The sequence below is a fragment of the Orcinus orca genome, chromosome 12 (assembly GCF_937001465.1).
Source record: "Orcinus orca chromosome 12, mOrcOrc1.1, whole genome shotgun sequence".
Lineage (NCBI taxonomy): Eukaryota > Metazoa > Chordata > Mammalia > Artiodactyla > Delphinidae > Orcinus > Orcinus orca.
Window position 1 is genome coordinate 42,974,550 of NC_064570.1, and position 15,589 is coordinate 42,990,138.

General features: G+C 39.4%; 1 protein-coding gene across 1 annotated transcript; it reads left to right on the top strand.

The window, feature by feature from the left end:
- The first annotated feature begins 7,127 nt into the window (after positions 1–7,127).
- Positions 7,128–15,155, top strand: FAM162B (family with sequence similarity 162 member B). The gene is given in 5 exon segments (XM_033418580.2): positions 7,128–7,195; positions 8,573–8,942; positions 8,944–9,266; positions 12,671–12,779; positions 13,300–15,155. Coding segments are annotated over 5 exon segments (903 nt in total). The 3' UTR covers positions 13,333–15,155.
- Positions 15,156–15,589: the final 434 nt, after the last annotated feature.

Consider the following 15,589-nt stretch of genomic DNA (forward strand, 5'->3'; position numbering starts at 1 on the left):
TATCCTCATCATAGTTGTTATTTGTTTTCACAACAATCTTGTGAGGTCAGTAACTATTACCAAGGAGGAATTTAAGGAACAGTAAGATTAAGTGTCTTGCCTAAAGTCCACAGCTTGTTGGTGGCCAAGTTGATGTGAATTCAGACAGCCCAACTAGCTGCTATACCATACAAATCCATATACACTGAGAGAAAAGGTTTCCAGAGTTGTATATCAACACTTATTTTCATGCCTTTGACCTAAAATGTTTAAACTTTTAAGGAGATACATTAAATAATCTTACAGCCATCCAAGTATCAGGTTAGAATCATAAACCTGTTTCTCCAGTGGGTCAGTCAAAACACATACAGAACAAGAGGAAAGGGTATGTTCCACACAGTGCTTACCCAAGTAGAAAAAGATATTCTTGGACCTTCAAAATTTGTTAAATTTACTAGTTTGGAAATAGGAATTATTATATTCTGTAAATGAAACAATAATTTAGAACACCTGGTTTGTCAGTATCTATCACAACTGAAGACAGTCTCTGACTTAGCAATTCTCCTGATAGAACATTTAGACCTCAGAAATAAATTCTCAACTACATAGAAATACATGATATTCCTTGTAAAAATCCTTATAAGAATAAAAAAATTTTAACTTCAAACAAGTTAAATGTCTATAAAGAATTCATTAAATAAATTATGGTACATTTGTTCAATAAAAGACTGTTCAGCCACTTGAAAAAGTGAAGTAAGTTTATACGAACAGCGACTAAAAGGCCCTGCCATCTATTGTGAATGATGGAAACCAGTTGCAGAATAGTATAATTTTTGTATACATACTATATATAAAGATTGGGAAGACAAGTATCTAACTGGTAATACTAGTTTCCTCTAAAGGGTACATGATTGAGCAGACTTTCACTTTCTATGTTTTATTACTGTTTGAATTTTAATTACAATGAGCATGTTTTACTTCAGAATAAAAATTTTAAGAAAAATAATTTCTTAACCAGCCCATTTGCTGATCTGGTATTATTGCAATGAAAATCATGAAAAGCTGTTTTATATAACAAAAATAGAAAGTAAGTGGTAAAGAACATTCTAAAAGAGAATAATAATGATAAAGGTGAGAGAACTGCCAGGAGTCAGTAGTTCTTCCAGATAAAGTAACAATAATTAAATGATGCAATATTGAAACAAAAGCAAACATAAATAAAATGGAATCTTAAAATCCAAATAAACCCATTTATATATTATAATTTAAGCATTCAGTAAAATAAGAATCACATAATTCCAGGAAAGTGAATATTATTTAATAAACAGGGAGGGATAATTGTAGTGCTGTATAGGGAAAATTGATTTAGATCGAAAACTTATACCCCAAATGAACTCTATGTCAGTTATTTGGTCACAGAAATGCAAAAAGAAAAAAAAAGTAAAGCATTAGTTACCAAAAATAAAGTTATGCTAACATATGAAGAAACATCATAACATTGGATTACTTGGACATTTTTTGTGTGTTTGAACTATTTCCTTAAGTCAACTTCCCAGAGTAAAACTGTTGGTGTGCTCACGCACACACACACACACACACACACAAAACACACATTTACATGGTTCTTGACAGGAGTTGGGAATCAAATTCAGAACACATGTTTTGAAAAATATGAGAGTACATATTTAGAGATAGAATTAAACAAAATGTCTGAACTAAAGCCCATCCAGAACATCATATATTCTGTAATTAATTACAACAGGTAAAGTTAGAAACAACCTACGTCCACCATAGAAATAAAATAAATTATAACACTTCTTTATAACTAAATATTAAGATGCCACATAAAAAGATAAATATAAAGATTAGGCTGCAAAATGGAAATGGTTTATGATCTATAAGTGAAAAATTTTAGATGTTATGGGTACTTTACTTAATAAAGATTCTAAGGAAGCATAGAGAAATAGAAAATATTTGTGTTCAGGATGTGAGAATATGGGATAATTCTATGTTCCCTTTAATGTTATTTTAATAATATGTTATATATTTAAATATCATAATGGAGTATACTGAAATGTACAGATTATAAGAGTAAGATTGTTCCCATCAACTTGCAATTCTATTGCTACTAGTTAGGGCGAAAGTAGACTATGAAGTAAATGTAATAAATGTGAACTGGATGCCCTAAAGCACAGCTGCTATCTAATCCAGTTTTAATTGTCTGGAGGCTGACAATTAATTTAATTGTCTGGAGGCTGAGAAAAATCATGAAAAAAAGCAATGCCTGAAACCACATATGTTTCTAGCAGAAAAACTATCATAGAATGTCTATTAGATTTACCTTTGGGGACTGGGGGTTGTGACACTAAGCTCATAATTTGCTTCCAGGCACAGCACATAACACTTTGCTCAGACTCCACACTGGCAAAATGGCTATATTAAACCCACTTTTTCTTCTGATACTTGAGAATAGTCTATGCTTAGAATTTTTAACGACCAAAAAGAAATGAAAAAAAACAGAAAGTACGTATATTTGAGCTGCAGAATACAGACTGTGAGCTAGTTGAGGGCAGGAACAGAACTCATCCTCTTCATGTGTATCATGAGAATTTAGGAAAACTCCCCTACTCTGTAGGTGTGTATTAGTAGAACAATTTGGAATACTGTTGCCACCTAGTGGGCAATTATATTTTTACTTTTTATTTATGGTCAATAGTATAACAGGAACTAAGACCCTCATGGAACACTTCTAGAACAGCTTCATGATAAACACTTATATAGATGTTCCTGCTTAATTCAATACTAATGAATACAAGCATTAAACTAAAATATATTTTTATTAGTTTACCAAATAAAGTAATTAAGAAATGGTAATGTAAAAATATATTCTTAGGAGCGAAGAAGTTACTTTTAAATTGACTCCAAAAAAATTACAACTTTTAATTTTGGCAGGGCAATAATCCCTCATTTTCAACTTATATACATTTTTTTCCTTGGGGAAAAGTATAGAAATTGCCCTTATAGAACTTGCTCTTTCTTCCTAAATATTCAAACTATAATAAATACATATGAACAAAATCTTCACAAAAAATTTAAAAACTTTTTCACCATTTATTCATTCATTTAATATTCCTTGTTGTAGCCTTTCCCTTTTCACTTAAGGAAGATCCTTTACACTTCTGTAAGGTCAGTTTAGTATAGATGAACACTTTCAGTTTTTTCCTGCCCTAGAAGCTTGTTCTCTCCCCTTCAATTATGAATGATAACCTTGCTGGGTAGAGAATCCTAGGTTATAGTTGGTTTTTTTTTTTTCTTTAAGCACTTTAAATATGTCATGCCACTCCCTTCTGGCCTTATAACTCAATTTTTTAATAAAACACTTACACAACTATCAAGTGCTTCGATGGACTCTTAGAGCAGTCCAGCTTTTTATGAACTAGGTTTCAAGATTTTAAATGACTACTAGAGGAAGCTAGGAAACACTTCAAACTCAGAACATGATGTTTGTAACAGAAGTAAAGACTACTTAACATTTAGGTACCTATGCCTCCATTCCTATTTAACCTTTTTTGCATCATCTAAACAGAACTTTGTTATTGAATCAGTGTTTCACCCTGTCAGTGTCATAAATTCTTTTGTTTTAGAGTTAGCATTTAGTCAAAGTACACATGGACCTTCCAATAACAAGTATATATTCAAGGAGACAGCTGTTTTTGATACTTTTAATGCTTTATTTTTGGACAGCCTAGCAGGGATAACTCTTGGATGTTTTGTAGTACTAAGCTTTTGAGAAAAGGTGTTTAATCTACACTTTCTGGTTGAATGAAAGAATGAAGGAATAATGAACAAATAATAGCTGATTTTTAACCTCTATAACATTCTCTCTCCTAGGCTATACAGTTTTAATCTTAAAAAATTTCGCTAGATTTTGGGTTTTTTACCCAACCCAGACCTCTTGTTGGAGAGCTCTGATAATTTAAATGATTTGTGGTATTAGTGCCCTGCCAATTATCCTTAACAAATTCTGTTGTTAATCTTCATTATCACGATCATAAATAGTAAATAATAATTAGGTGTCCATTTGTAGATAGTGGTGAAAGGAGAAATATGAAAAAAAAACTACCTGAGACTCTGTCATCTTAATTAGCTATGCCTAGATATTATTAGACTTCACATTGGAAATTAGAAATCGGTATGAGTAGCCCCAAGTAAAAAGGTTCAGAAGAGAAAAAAGAAAATTATTTTGATAAGTTGATTTTTTAAATTCCTGAATAGGGAAAACATTCAAATAGGCCAGTTCTCTGTCTCCAAGAAAACATGACCATATAAACCAAGAGAGAGACAAGCAGCTGAAGGAAGCTGAAGAACTGTATGAAGGCATGTAGGACAAGAGGTAATTGTCTTAAGGGAATATAAGGTGGCATCATTCACATCATGATTATGAAATAACAACCCTTCTTCAATTGTAACTATATAAGTAAGGTATTATATTGTACACTTATAATGGGTAGGATTAATTTTGCAAGACCACTTCCCTATACGTGTATGAGGAGGGTGGTGTGGGACACGGAGCTGGAGAAGCACTGGCAAGTCATCATAAAAGGCTATTGCAGGATACAGATTTGAAGCACATAAAGTCATAATTGTGCCTCAAGTGTGAAAAGTCTGTAGCAAATTCAGTGTTGGGGACCATAAAATCCTCACTTTTTCATACAAGATTATTACTAGGGGCTTCCCTGGTGGTGCAGTGGTTGAGTGTCTGCCTGTCGATGCAGGGGACGCGGGTTCGTGCCCCTGTCCGGGAGGATCCCACATGCCGCGGAGCGGCTGGGCCCGTGAGCCATGGCCGCTGAGCCTGCGCGTCCGGAGCCTGTGCTCCGCAACGGGAGAGGCCACAACAGTGAGGGGCCCGCGTACGGCAAAAAAAAAAAAAAAAAAAAAAAAGCTTCTTACTAGGAATTTTGGAGTTTGAAATTGATCACGGGAGCCAGAGGATGCTCCACCAAAAATGATTAGCAATTACACACAATCTGACATATATGAGTCTTAACAGACATTCAAGTAGGCTACAAAAATAACCTTTCAGCCAACGAATGTGAGAGACATGACCATTGCAGATGCCTCTTCACTGTCCTGGGGGCAGTTTGCATAAATAGTACTTCATAAATATGCATATATTTCAGATTTGCTATTTCTAGAACAAATACAAGCTATGTATTATTGAAAGTATGAAAGGTTTTGATCAGTGTAGGAGCAGTTAATCCAACCTGGTTTCTTCTGAATGTATTTTTTCAGACTAATGTTTAGAACAATGGGACAATAAGCAACTCAACCAGTCAGAACTCAGCCATGCCCTGATGAGCGCTGGTCGCACACACAGTGCCTACCCAGCTATACAAGCCAGAACTAAACTGTGATGTTAATTGATAGTTGTTGTGCATCACTATTAGCACAGAGTAATTCAATGTAACTTACCTACCTGTGCTTAGTGACATTTTAAACGTCTAGGGATATGACAAGGGCATAGATTTGAACCAGACTATGCAAAATATCAAAGCAGAAGACTTTGAAAGAGTCCTCCCTGCCTCATTATAATATTTTTTCAGGTCGTTTCTGTAGTCTGTGGATAGGGATGTAGGGTTAGGAAAAAAAATAGGAAAGAGATTGGCGCCATGAAAGTTTTTTACGATAACATCCATGTTTTAGAAAACTATCTCTGGAAGCTAGGCAGAGAAAGGATTGGAGAAAGAACTGACCAGAGATGAGGAAAATACTTTGGAGGTCATTACAATAGACGGTTGAGAGAGAATAAAATACTGAACTACAGCAATGAAAATGGGATTTAAAAGGAATAACATGAAGAGCTGTATATAGATCTTTTTTTGGGGGGTTTAAGATCTCATTTTGAGCTTTTGCTGGTGTCCTCAGCACATGCTTAGTACCTGGCAGGTAATTAGGCGCTTGCCTGGACCACCTACTTGATAAGGTTGCCGGAACCACTGGAGGCCACTGTAAGCTGGGTCTGCAGGGAAACTGTCACTTTAGTAACTTTCCCTACAGAGAGACTAGTAGGGGATGGGAAAGCAAGTTAGTTAAGCTCCCTCCCAGCTCCTCCTTTGGAAGCAAGGCATTTTCTGATGAGGGAATATAGTGCCAGCCAGACTGGGAACTTCTTGGGGACTACAGCAATCTTTGCATTTCCTGCCTTAGCCCAGTGCAGAGCACACACTAGCTTTCAACAATAAAAAATAATAATAATTTTTAAGTTACCACACTTTCCACTTAATCTATGAAATCACTTTATTTAAAAATTATTCCTAGCTATAGCAGTATACCTTAAGAAGTAAGTAAATTAACTGTAGGAGATGGGAACATAAGCCATACTAATCAAAACAAGCCTTGAAGGAACAAAATTGAAAATAGTATATGCAAATTAGATGAACCATTGGACTGAGAAATAACATAGTACAGAACGTGTAAACTGAAACCACTGTGGATTAATAATAAACTCTGTGAGGAGCAAAGATTTTTGTATGCTTACCTGCTATGCTGTAACCTCAGAGCCCAGAACAGTAGCCAGCACATAGGAGACATTTAATGAACATTTGTTCAATGAACAAACGAACTGTCCTGGTTTAAAAGAAAGAAAGAAAGGAATATAATTAGTTTTTCTTCTATTAGAAGTTGATTCGAGTTTTTGTTTTTGTTTTTGTTTGGTTGTTGTTCCAACTCTAGAGCTAAAGAAAACATCTCTCATGCAACTGTGTTTTTTTTTTAATGTAGAACACTGCCGAATAGTGATATTTTAATTGCATCAGGAACAGAGACAGAATGCAAACTGTTCTTTCTCTCATGACATAAGCCACGATTCTCTTGCCCTGTGGTTCTGCAATGCTAGAGAAGCTTGAGAGAGAAAACCATGTGTAGATACCTGACGTTTGGTTCTCTCCAGGGAAATAAACTTATTTAGTTAGTTTAATATTCCTTGGTTATTATATATATAAAATTATAATATATTATAATATTACAGTAATATATAATATTACTGATTGGCTGTTTCACACAGATGTTTTTCTCTAGCTCTATGGGTATTTTCAGTGATGTGAAGAAAAATAAAATATTAAAGGAGAAAACAACACATTTGAATAATGGGAGAATTTCAAGTAGCATATTCCTGCAACCATCAAATATTATCTATGGCAACGTACTTTTTCAGGTAGGAATTCATTCTGTTCATCATGCAGCATGTCCTCAAGTATTCAGTCTTTTCTTAAACTAGCCCAGATAGAGTCTATTTCATTATTGAAGATTTTCATTCATTTTTTCATCTATTTAACAGATTAAAATTAAGTATCTACTAAGTGCCAATGTTTCAGCTACACCCTTAGGGAGCTCATTGCCTCCTACAGTTCCCTACAAGAGATTTCATGAATTAAAATGCCCTTGTGTTTGGGGACTAGTTAAAGAATGTGAAGGGAAAGAAACATCTTTGAAGTGTTATGAACGTACCAGGCACATTTAGAGGGGCATCTCTAACCATCCTTTTTAAATAGCGTCCACCCCCATGCCTGCTTACTTTTTTTCATCCTGCTTTTTTTTTCTTCATCTACTAATCCCCACTTGACATTGTTCACTGCTCTATACCCAGATCTGAGAAGTCGCTGGCATAGAGTAGGGTTTTTTTTGTAGTTGTTGCATGAACGAACTTGAAAGGAAGCAACTCTTATTTTACAAATGAGACCAAGACAAATGACTTAAATGATTTGCTTATAATTGTGCAACCCTTAAATCACAAATTAGGGGATTAAACCTTAGTGTGAAGGCAAAGCTCATGGTTCCTTCCACCATTGTGTCTCTAAATGCATATTTCTTTACTGAGATATGAATCTGTCCTCTTTTGTTAAAACGCCATTATGTGAAAGACGCAGAGTTACAGAGATCTTGCCTTCAAGAGCCTGGACAGTCTAGTTAGGAAGGAAAGAAATATGTGGGGATCCAACTAAAAGTAGGGCAGTGTCTGTGTTGGGAAGGGACCTCTGAGACAGTAAGGAGGAGGGTACGCTAGCCTGGGGCTGGGTCCTGGAGAGCACTTTAACGTGGCTGGGGTCTGTTGTCCCTGGAATGTGAGGAAGTAGACCAGGTAGATTCCTTCGGAGTAGCCAGCTTTCCTACAAGCCCTTTCTCGGAGTCCCTGTTCCCATTTAGATACCAGAGAAAAGTGGATTCTCCCCTCTTTTTGAGAGGGAAGATAGAAAAAAAGCTCATTTTGAAGGGAGTTTGAAGAGTTTGTGGTCTAAGAAATAAAGAGGTGGAGAAAACCAGTGGTAGGAACTGAGGTCGTTTTACCTGGAAAAGAGAAAAGGACGGGAGTGGAGAGTGGGGTGAAGAGCTAACTTCAAAAAACCTCTTCATGGGAAAATCAGAAGTTCGTTGAAAGTCCTGACACTTACTTGGTAAACATCTGAAGCGACCTGAACTTGAAGGCCTGACTGTTGCCCTTCTCTGGAGGAGAGAGTTTAGATTTATTCTCCTGGGCACCAAACAGTGGAACCTAAAAAGCTCTGACGGAAACTCGTTTCTACTCCACACCAAGAAACGCCTTTAACACGAGCGGCACGGAGCTGCCTCAGGGGGAAAGTAGTCCCGCCGTCAGGTCGCTACCGGGCCCCGCCTGGCGACCGTCTCAGCCCCCGTCCCGGGTCGCCGGCTGGGGGCGCAGTCCGGGAACCCAGGAGGCGCACGACAGACTCCGGCTGCGCATCCGGGGCTCCCCTGGTAGCTGCGCGGGGCGGGGCAGGCGTCCCGGGAGCTCGGTCCCTGGCTCCGGCTGGGTTTCGGCCGGGAGACCAGGGCGCAGCTTGCTCGCCAACGTCGGGCGCCTCCTGCACCTCCGCCTGGGGCGCATCCCCCGCTGCGCCCCGGGAGCTCCCCCAGAAGCCGCGCGGCTGCCCGTCACGTCTCTCCGGCCCCCCCGGTCACCCCCAGTACTCCAGCGGCTGGGCCCCCGGCGGCTCAGAGCCCCCAGGCTCCTGTGAGCAGGGACTGGGAACGGCCTGGGAGGGAGGGGTCCGCGGAGAGGCGGACGAGGAGCCGGGGCTGGGGGACGGAGGCGTGAGCGTGCACTGGTATCTGTGCCGTCTCTCGGTGCCTCCGTACATCCCTGTCGCTGTCGCAGCAGGGAAGGCCCATAGGGTCCCCGCCGAGCACAAGCCGTCGCAATTAGACAGGGAAATCCTGCTGTGGACCGGGCGTTTCACAAAGATGGAGGAGATCCCGCCTCGGACTCCGTAAGTGTGGCCTGTGCCCGGCCCGGGTTGCGTGCGCCCGGCAGGGTCGGCGCCGGGCCTGGGGGTCTCGGGGTCCATCCACTTCCCGACCAATGCGCACCCTGGAGCGGAGGCGGCCGCGGAGCCATACAGGTCTTCACAATAACACCTACCACCTTAAGGAATTTACCCACGCCCCCCGAGTGCGGTTAAATGCCAGGCTCCGTGATTGGGCTGTGGGAGCTAAGCTAAGCTTACAGAAAGATTCTTGAAGTCGGGTGAAAATCCAGAAGTTCAGTGGGCACTTCCACCGTCGCTTAGATGCCCGCCCCCAGCGAGCTCCGGGCCATGAGACAGTGGAGTATACTTAGGCCAAACGGAAGGCACCGGCCTTGCGTGCACCCGGGTGGCTGAGAGGGAGAAGGGCTCTGGCCTGGGAGGGGAGGGCGGCTCCCTGAAGCACCCAAGGAAGCATCATGGCTCGAGGGGTGGCTAGAGAGTCTCTGGGAAGAAGCCACATCCATGTGACCTCCTCTTCTGGGGTGGGAGATGTCAGGTGTACGCGGTCCTGCAGCCCTCTTGAGTACGGGTTTACTCGGACTGGGACCCACGGCGCATCAGCGTCGCTGGCCTCTTCATCATCCCAAACCCAGGACAGAGATTCGCTTAATAAAACTTAAGCTGACAACTTCAACTCCAGGGTAAATTTAATATATTTTTTTTAAAAAAGTAAATGTAACCTGTAAAAACCATCTTTCTACAGCTTCAGCTTATGCAAAGGCCAAAAATCTTCCGGGAATTTTACAAGGCAGTGGTTACAAGGGGAAGGAAGGAAACTAAGGATAACATCAATCTACTACTTTTTGAACTGATCTCAAAAAAAAACGGGAGACTAGAACTATAAAATCAAATAAAGATTTCAGATGTTCAAATATTATATTTATATGATGTAATCAATGCCTATTAGAATGGATAATGGAAACTGGGCCTACATCTTGTGCTGTGCATATTGCCTACACTTTTATTGATTGTTAATTTATTAGTCACCAAAAGCATCTCAAATAAATGGAAAACAAAATAAGGTGGGAAATGTTCATTCAATAATGAATTCTCAAACATTTTTATTCCTTTCTTGTATCAAATTATTTAATGAGGAATGGACATGGAATTTGAAATAACATGGAATTTGAATTCTATTTTCAGCATTTATTCAACCACGAAGATGTTTTTTAATATTATAAAGCAAATTTTGTTTTCCTTGAGATCTATAGCCTCTAAACTAAAGACTTAGCCCAAAGAAGAAATTAGCCCCAGAAAAGCTTAAAAAGACCATGCTCAGTGTTTTTGGATTTTGAATTCTAGTGCTACACAACAGAGTAATCAAAAATGTAAAGAACCTGCATTATTGTAAATTAATGCTTGTCAAGAGAACCTAGATCCATTTTAGCATGGCTGCATATGTGAAGAGACCCATTTTACAGAAATAATTTAATTTCCCCAGGATCACAGTCAAAAGAAATATTATAGGGCTTCCCTGGTGGCACAGTGGTTAAGAATCCGCCTGCCAATGCAGGGGACACAGGTTGGAGCCCTGGTCTGAGAAGGTCCCACGTGCCACAGAGCAACTGGGCCCATGCGCCACAACTACTGAGCCTGCGCTCTAGAGCCCGTGAGCCACAACTACTGAGCCTGCGTGCCACAACTACTGAATCCCGCGTGCCTGGAGCCCATGCTCTGCAACGAGAGAAGCCATCGCAATGAGAAGCCCACGCATCACAGCAAAGAGTCTCCCTGGATTACCACAACTAGAGAAATCATGCACGCAGCAATGAAGACCCAACGCAGCCAAAATAAAATAAAATAAAAAGAAATATTATAAACAGAAGAATTTAACTTTGAGCAAGGTGCCTAGAAAAAGTATTGTAGTTTTGGGTTGAAAACATGAAAGTATTTGAATATTTTATTATTTTCTATAATTTTTTAAAAGCATTGCTATTTAGGAGAGCTATGCCTCCTAAGCTAAGTGTTAGATTTACAATATAAACAGCTTTCATTTTTATGCTTTTAATGGACATATAATTAAGTGACCTATAATTTTTGGACCATACACTAATGATATTTAATAATAACTGTACTTTTTCTTTTCTTTTCAGTGTTAAACTAATTTACACTAATGATATTTAATAATGACTGTACTTTTTCTTTTCTTTTCAGTGTTAAACTAATTTGGTATAGCTGTTCAAAGCCAGATGGATGGGTAAAAAAGATCAGATCTTTCAGGTTCCATATGGAACAAAAGTCAACAACAAGTATAATCTAATAATGTGCTAAAATTCATCTGTTGACAACTACCTTCAAACTTACATTAATCTGCCTAAAATCTGAGGAAAGCAGGCTAGATATTGGTTTTCTGTGTTCTTTCAACTAGTGGAAAGTTAAAGAAAAAAATTTTCATTTTTAAGAAGAATTGCAAATTGTCTTCCTGGAATTCTTTTTTTATGTGACTACATTCTATTTAAACTTGACAAAGATAAAAAATACTGCTGAATACATTCTCAAAAGTCATTCTTTAATTGTATGTATTTATAAACTGCCACTTCATGTTACTGCAAATTGTTAAAATTTATTTTATCATAAAGGCCTACAGGCATGATTACTTTTGTAACACTACTTTGCTAAAATCTGGATAACTTGCATATAACTTTATTAATAAATAAGACTATGCAGTATTCAAGTAAGCATATAAAATGTCAGAATAATAATAAGAAAATGAAGGTGTGTTTGTCTTTTCTTCAACAAATCATTGTGATTTTGATCACTTCTTTTGAAAACTTCATGCAGAGCCACGAAGGAAACACCCTAATAGACATTCTCACAAAATATATAATGTATAATAGCAGTATAATAAGAGTCATCTTCACAAAATGTAAAATAGTCTCTTTAATGGAGTCAGGATGGGAGGGGGCAAGAAGAGATTTGGAGGCTAGTGAAAAACCAAAATGATGAAAATAAGTTTTCAGAAACAACCTGTTCAAAACTGAAAACAAAGCCCACTTAATAACACAGGGGCCAAATGAACATGAGTCATAGACATACATAGGCATTAATTCTTACTTTTATCCCAGTCAGTGAAACAAAAATAATGGAGAGTCAGGTCATAATCTCCAGTAGTTATATTTTGAACAGTTAGAAACCAAATATACTGCATTGTCATTTCATAGTAGCTAACATTATTTAGGACCTGAATAAATACCTGTTAACTTGAAATCGGTAAGATAATGGGCTAGCATTTGGAAATATTTCACATCTGCCATTTGCATTCAGGGACACTTTTGGAATATTTACATAAAAAATCATTGTTTATTATGCCAGTCAGAAAATCATATTGCTTTAATATAATTAACAGAATACACATCTTGGTTTAGGCCAGAAACGATAGATGCTGCAAGAAACAAAGCGCGAGTGAAAGCTTGTTACATAATGATCGGACTCACAATCATCGCCTGCTTTGCAGTGATAGCGTCAGCCAAAAGGGTGAGTACCTCTTTAAAGTAAAGATAGACTTGTGAATTTTAAGAAGGATTATGAGCTTTGTTCTCCTTTGGGGGATTATTGCTGTTTTCTCAATGTAAGAACAATTTCATCTCAGACACCTTAAGCCACCTGCGTATATTTATCATACTGGAAACAGCATTGTTCATGGAAATTTGAGTCAACAAATTAACTATATGGACAGGAGGGACAGAAGTTTGTTTCCATTTATAAGATAAGCAAAAACAAAAATAACAGTTTATAACATGGTTAAAATCTGCACAGGAAGAACTTTGTTGTATGAAAGTTATCCAGACTACATCATTCCTTAAATCGTGAACTCAGTTAGCTATTGCATAGAATCATGAAATAGTTAGAAGTGCAAAAGTTGGAAATGATGACCAAGGCGGGCTAGTTTGCCTGTATCCTGTGTATAAGCCCTTTCCTTGTCATCTCCAATATGTAGTTTCTAGAGGGGAATTAAGAGCTAATTACTGTCTAATTTTGCTTCTTGCTTCCCCAGATTCTTTCATCTGCTGATCACTTTTTGCCATGAAGAGCAGCCCCACAAATATTGGGAGATACCTGATACTCCTCTGTGAGTCATCTTTTCTCTACTCTTAATTTCTCCATCCCTAACAGCTTTCCTCTATTTTGAGCTCTCCTCTGGACACACTCCAGTTTATCAGTGTCCCTCTTCATTGTGATACCTGCAACTGAGTCCCTTAGAGTGCGATTATAACCTCTTTGTTTTTGAACACTGCATTTCAGTAACACAGCCAGAGTTGGAAATAGATTTTGGCAGCCACATCACACAGAATAGTTTGCCTGGATCCGTCTTCACTCTCTAGGCACATTTAGCCAATGACCATTCTGCCTAGACCTATGGTCCTGCTCTTCTTTACTTCTCAGGTTTTCAAGGGTATTTGAGCCCAATATTTCACACAGGGACTTGGTCTTCTGAGCTTACTGATGTTATATACATGTCTACTCATTTCTGTTGGCTCAGCAAAGAGCTTATGCTTTGAAATTATTCTCATCAAATGGAAAATTTCTTAAATGTTTGCTGGGCTGAACACTTAAACATAGAAATAAAGAAATTCAGTCATCTCTTGTTTTTAACCTATCCTAGATAAAATGACTGTCTACCCAGTTGGTGATTCTCTAGCTCCTAAACGATAGATTGGATTTTGATACTACCTGGACCCTCCGTGTTTCATACCATCTTCCCTTGGTTCCTTATGCTTCAGCCACACTAGTTCTTTTTTGTTTTTTAAGGCGTCAGACCCTTTATTCTCTCTAGGCTTTCCTTCCTTCTCTTGGCCTTACTGTAGCTGACTCATTCTCCTTCTTCTCAGTGAGCGCTTCCGTGACCACCCCATCTGAAATGGCCTTGCTCAGGCACTCACTATTTTATTATCTTTCCAACTGCTCATGAGTAAGTCGTTATATACCAGCAATCCTGTTGACTCCACTTAAGACTATATGCACAATTGGACCACTCCTCACCATCTCTCTTGATATCACCCTGGTCTGAAATAACCACCATCTGTTGCCTAGTTTATTGCAGTATCTTTTAAATGGTCTTACTCTGTCTCTCTTGCCTCTCTCCAATTCACCTTTCATTTTGAATAATTAATGCATGTACCCTAAATAAGATGGTGTCATATAGAGATGGAGAAATGGTTAGCAATTTGAGATGTATTGGGGGGTCAAAAGGATAGAATTTTGTGGTAAATTCAATGTGGGAAGAGGAGAGAAAAAGGAAGAATGACATCAAAACGCCTGGGTTTTTGCTTTGAGCACCTAGGTGGATGGTGCTGCCATTTGTTGAGATGTCTAAGGCTGGGGAAAGAACTGATAGGCATGACAGGCAAAATATGTCAAGTCCTCTATTTCAGATATACTGAATGTGAGATGCATATTAGACTTCCATCACTATCTATTTTTATTTTTTCCGCTAAGGACTTTGTATGTTCTTCAGTCTGAGGACCTATAGCTTTCCTCACTTCTGAAAAAGTCTAAGCTGTTATCACTTCAAATATGGCCTCTTTCCCCATTCTGACTATTCTTCCCACCTGTTAAAAATATATGTTGGGGGGGAGACCTTCAAGATGGTGGAGGAGTAAGACGTGGAGATCACCTTCCTCCCCACAAATACATCAAAAATACATCTACATGTGGAACGACTCCTACAGAACACCTACTGAATGCTGTCAGAAGACCTCAGACCTCCCAAAAGGCAAGAAACTCCCCACGTACCTGCATAGGGCAAAAGGAAAAACAGAGACAAAAGAATAGGGATGAGACCTGCACTTCTGGGAGGTAGCTGTGAAGGAGGAAAAGTTTCCACACACTAGGAAGCCCCTTCACTGGTGGAGACAGAGGGTGGGTGGGTGGGGGAAGCTTTGGAGCCATGGAGGAGAGCGCAGCAATAGGGGTGTGGAGGGCAAAGCGGAGAGATGCCTGCGCAGAGGATCGGTGCCGACCAGCACTCACCAGCCTGAGAGGCTTGTCTGCTCACCCCCCGGGGCAGGTGGGGGCCAGGAGCTGAGGCTCGGGCTTCGAAGGTCAGATCCCAGGGAGAGGACTGGGGTTGACTGCGTGAACACAGCCTGAAGGGGGCTAGTGCGCCACAGCTAGCCGGAGGGAGTCTGGGAAAAACTCTGGAACTGCCTAAGAAGCAAGAGACCATTGTTTTGGAGTGCGCAAGGAGAGGGGATTCAGAGCACCGCCTAAACGAGCTCCAGAGATGGGCGCGAGCCGCGGCTATCAGCACAGACACCAGAGACGGGCATGAGATGCTAAGGCTG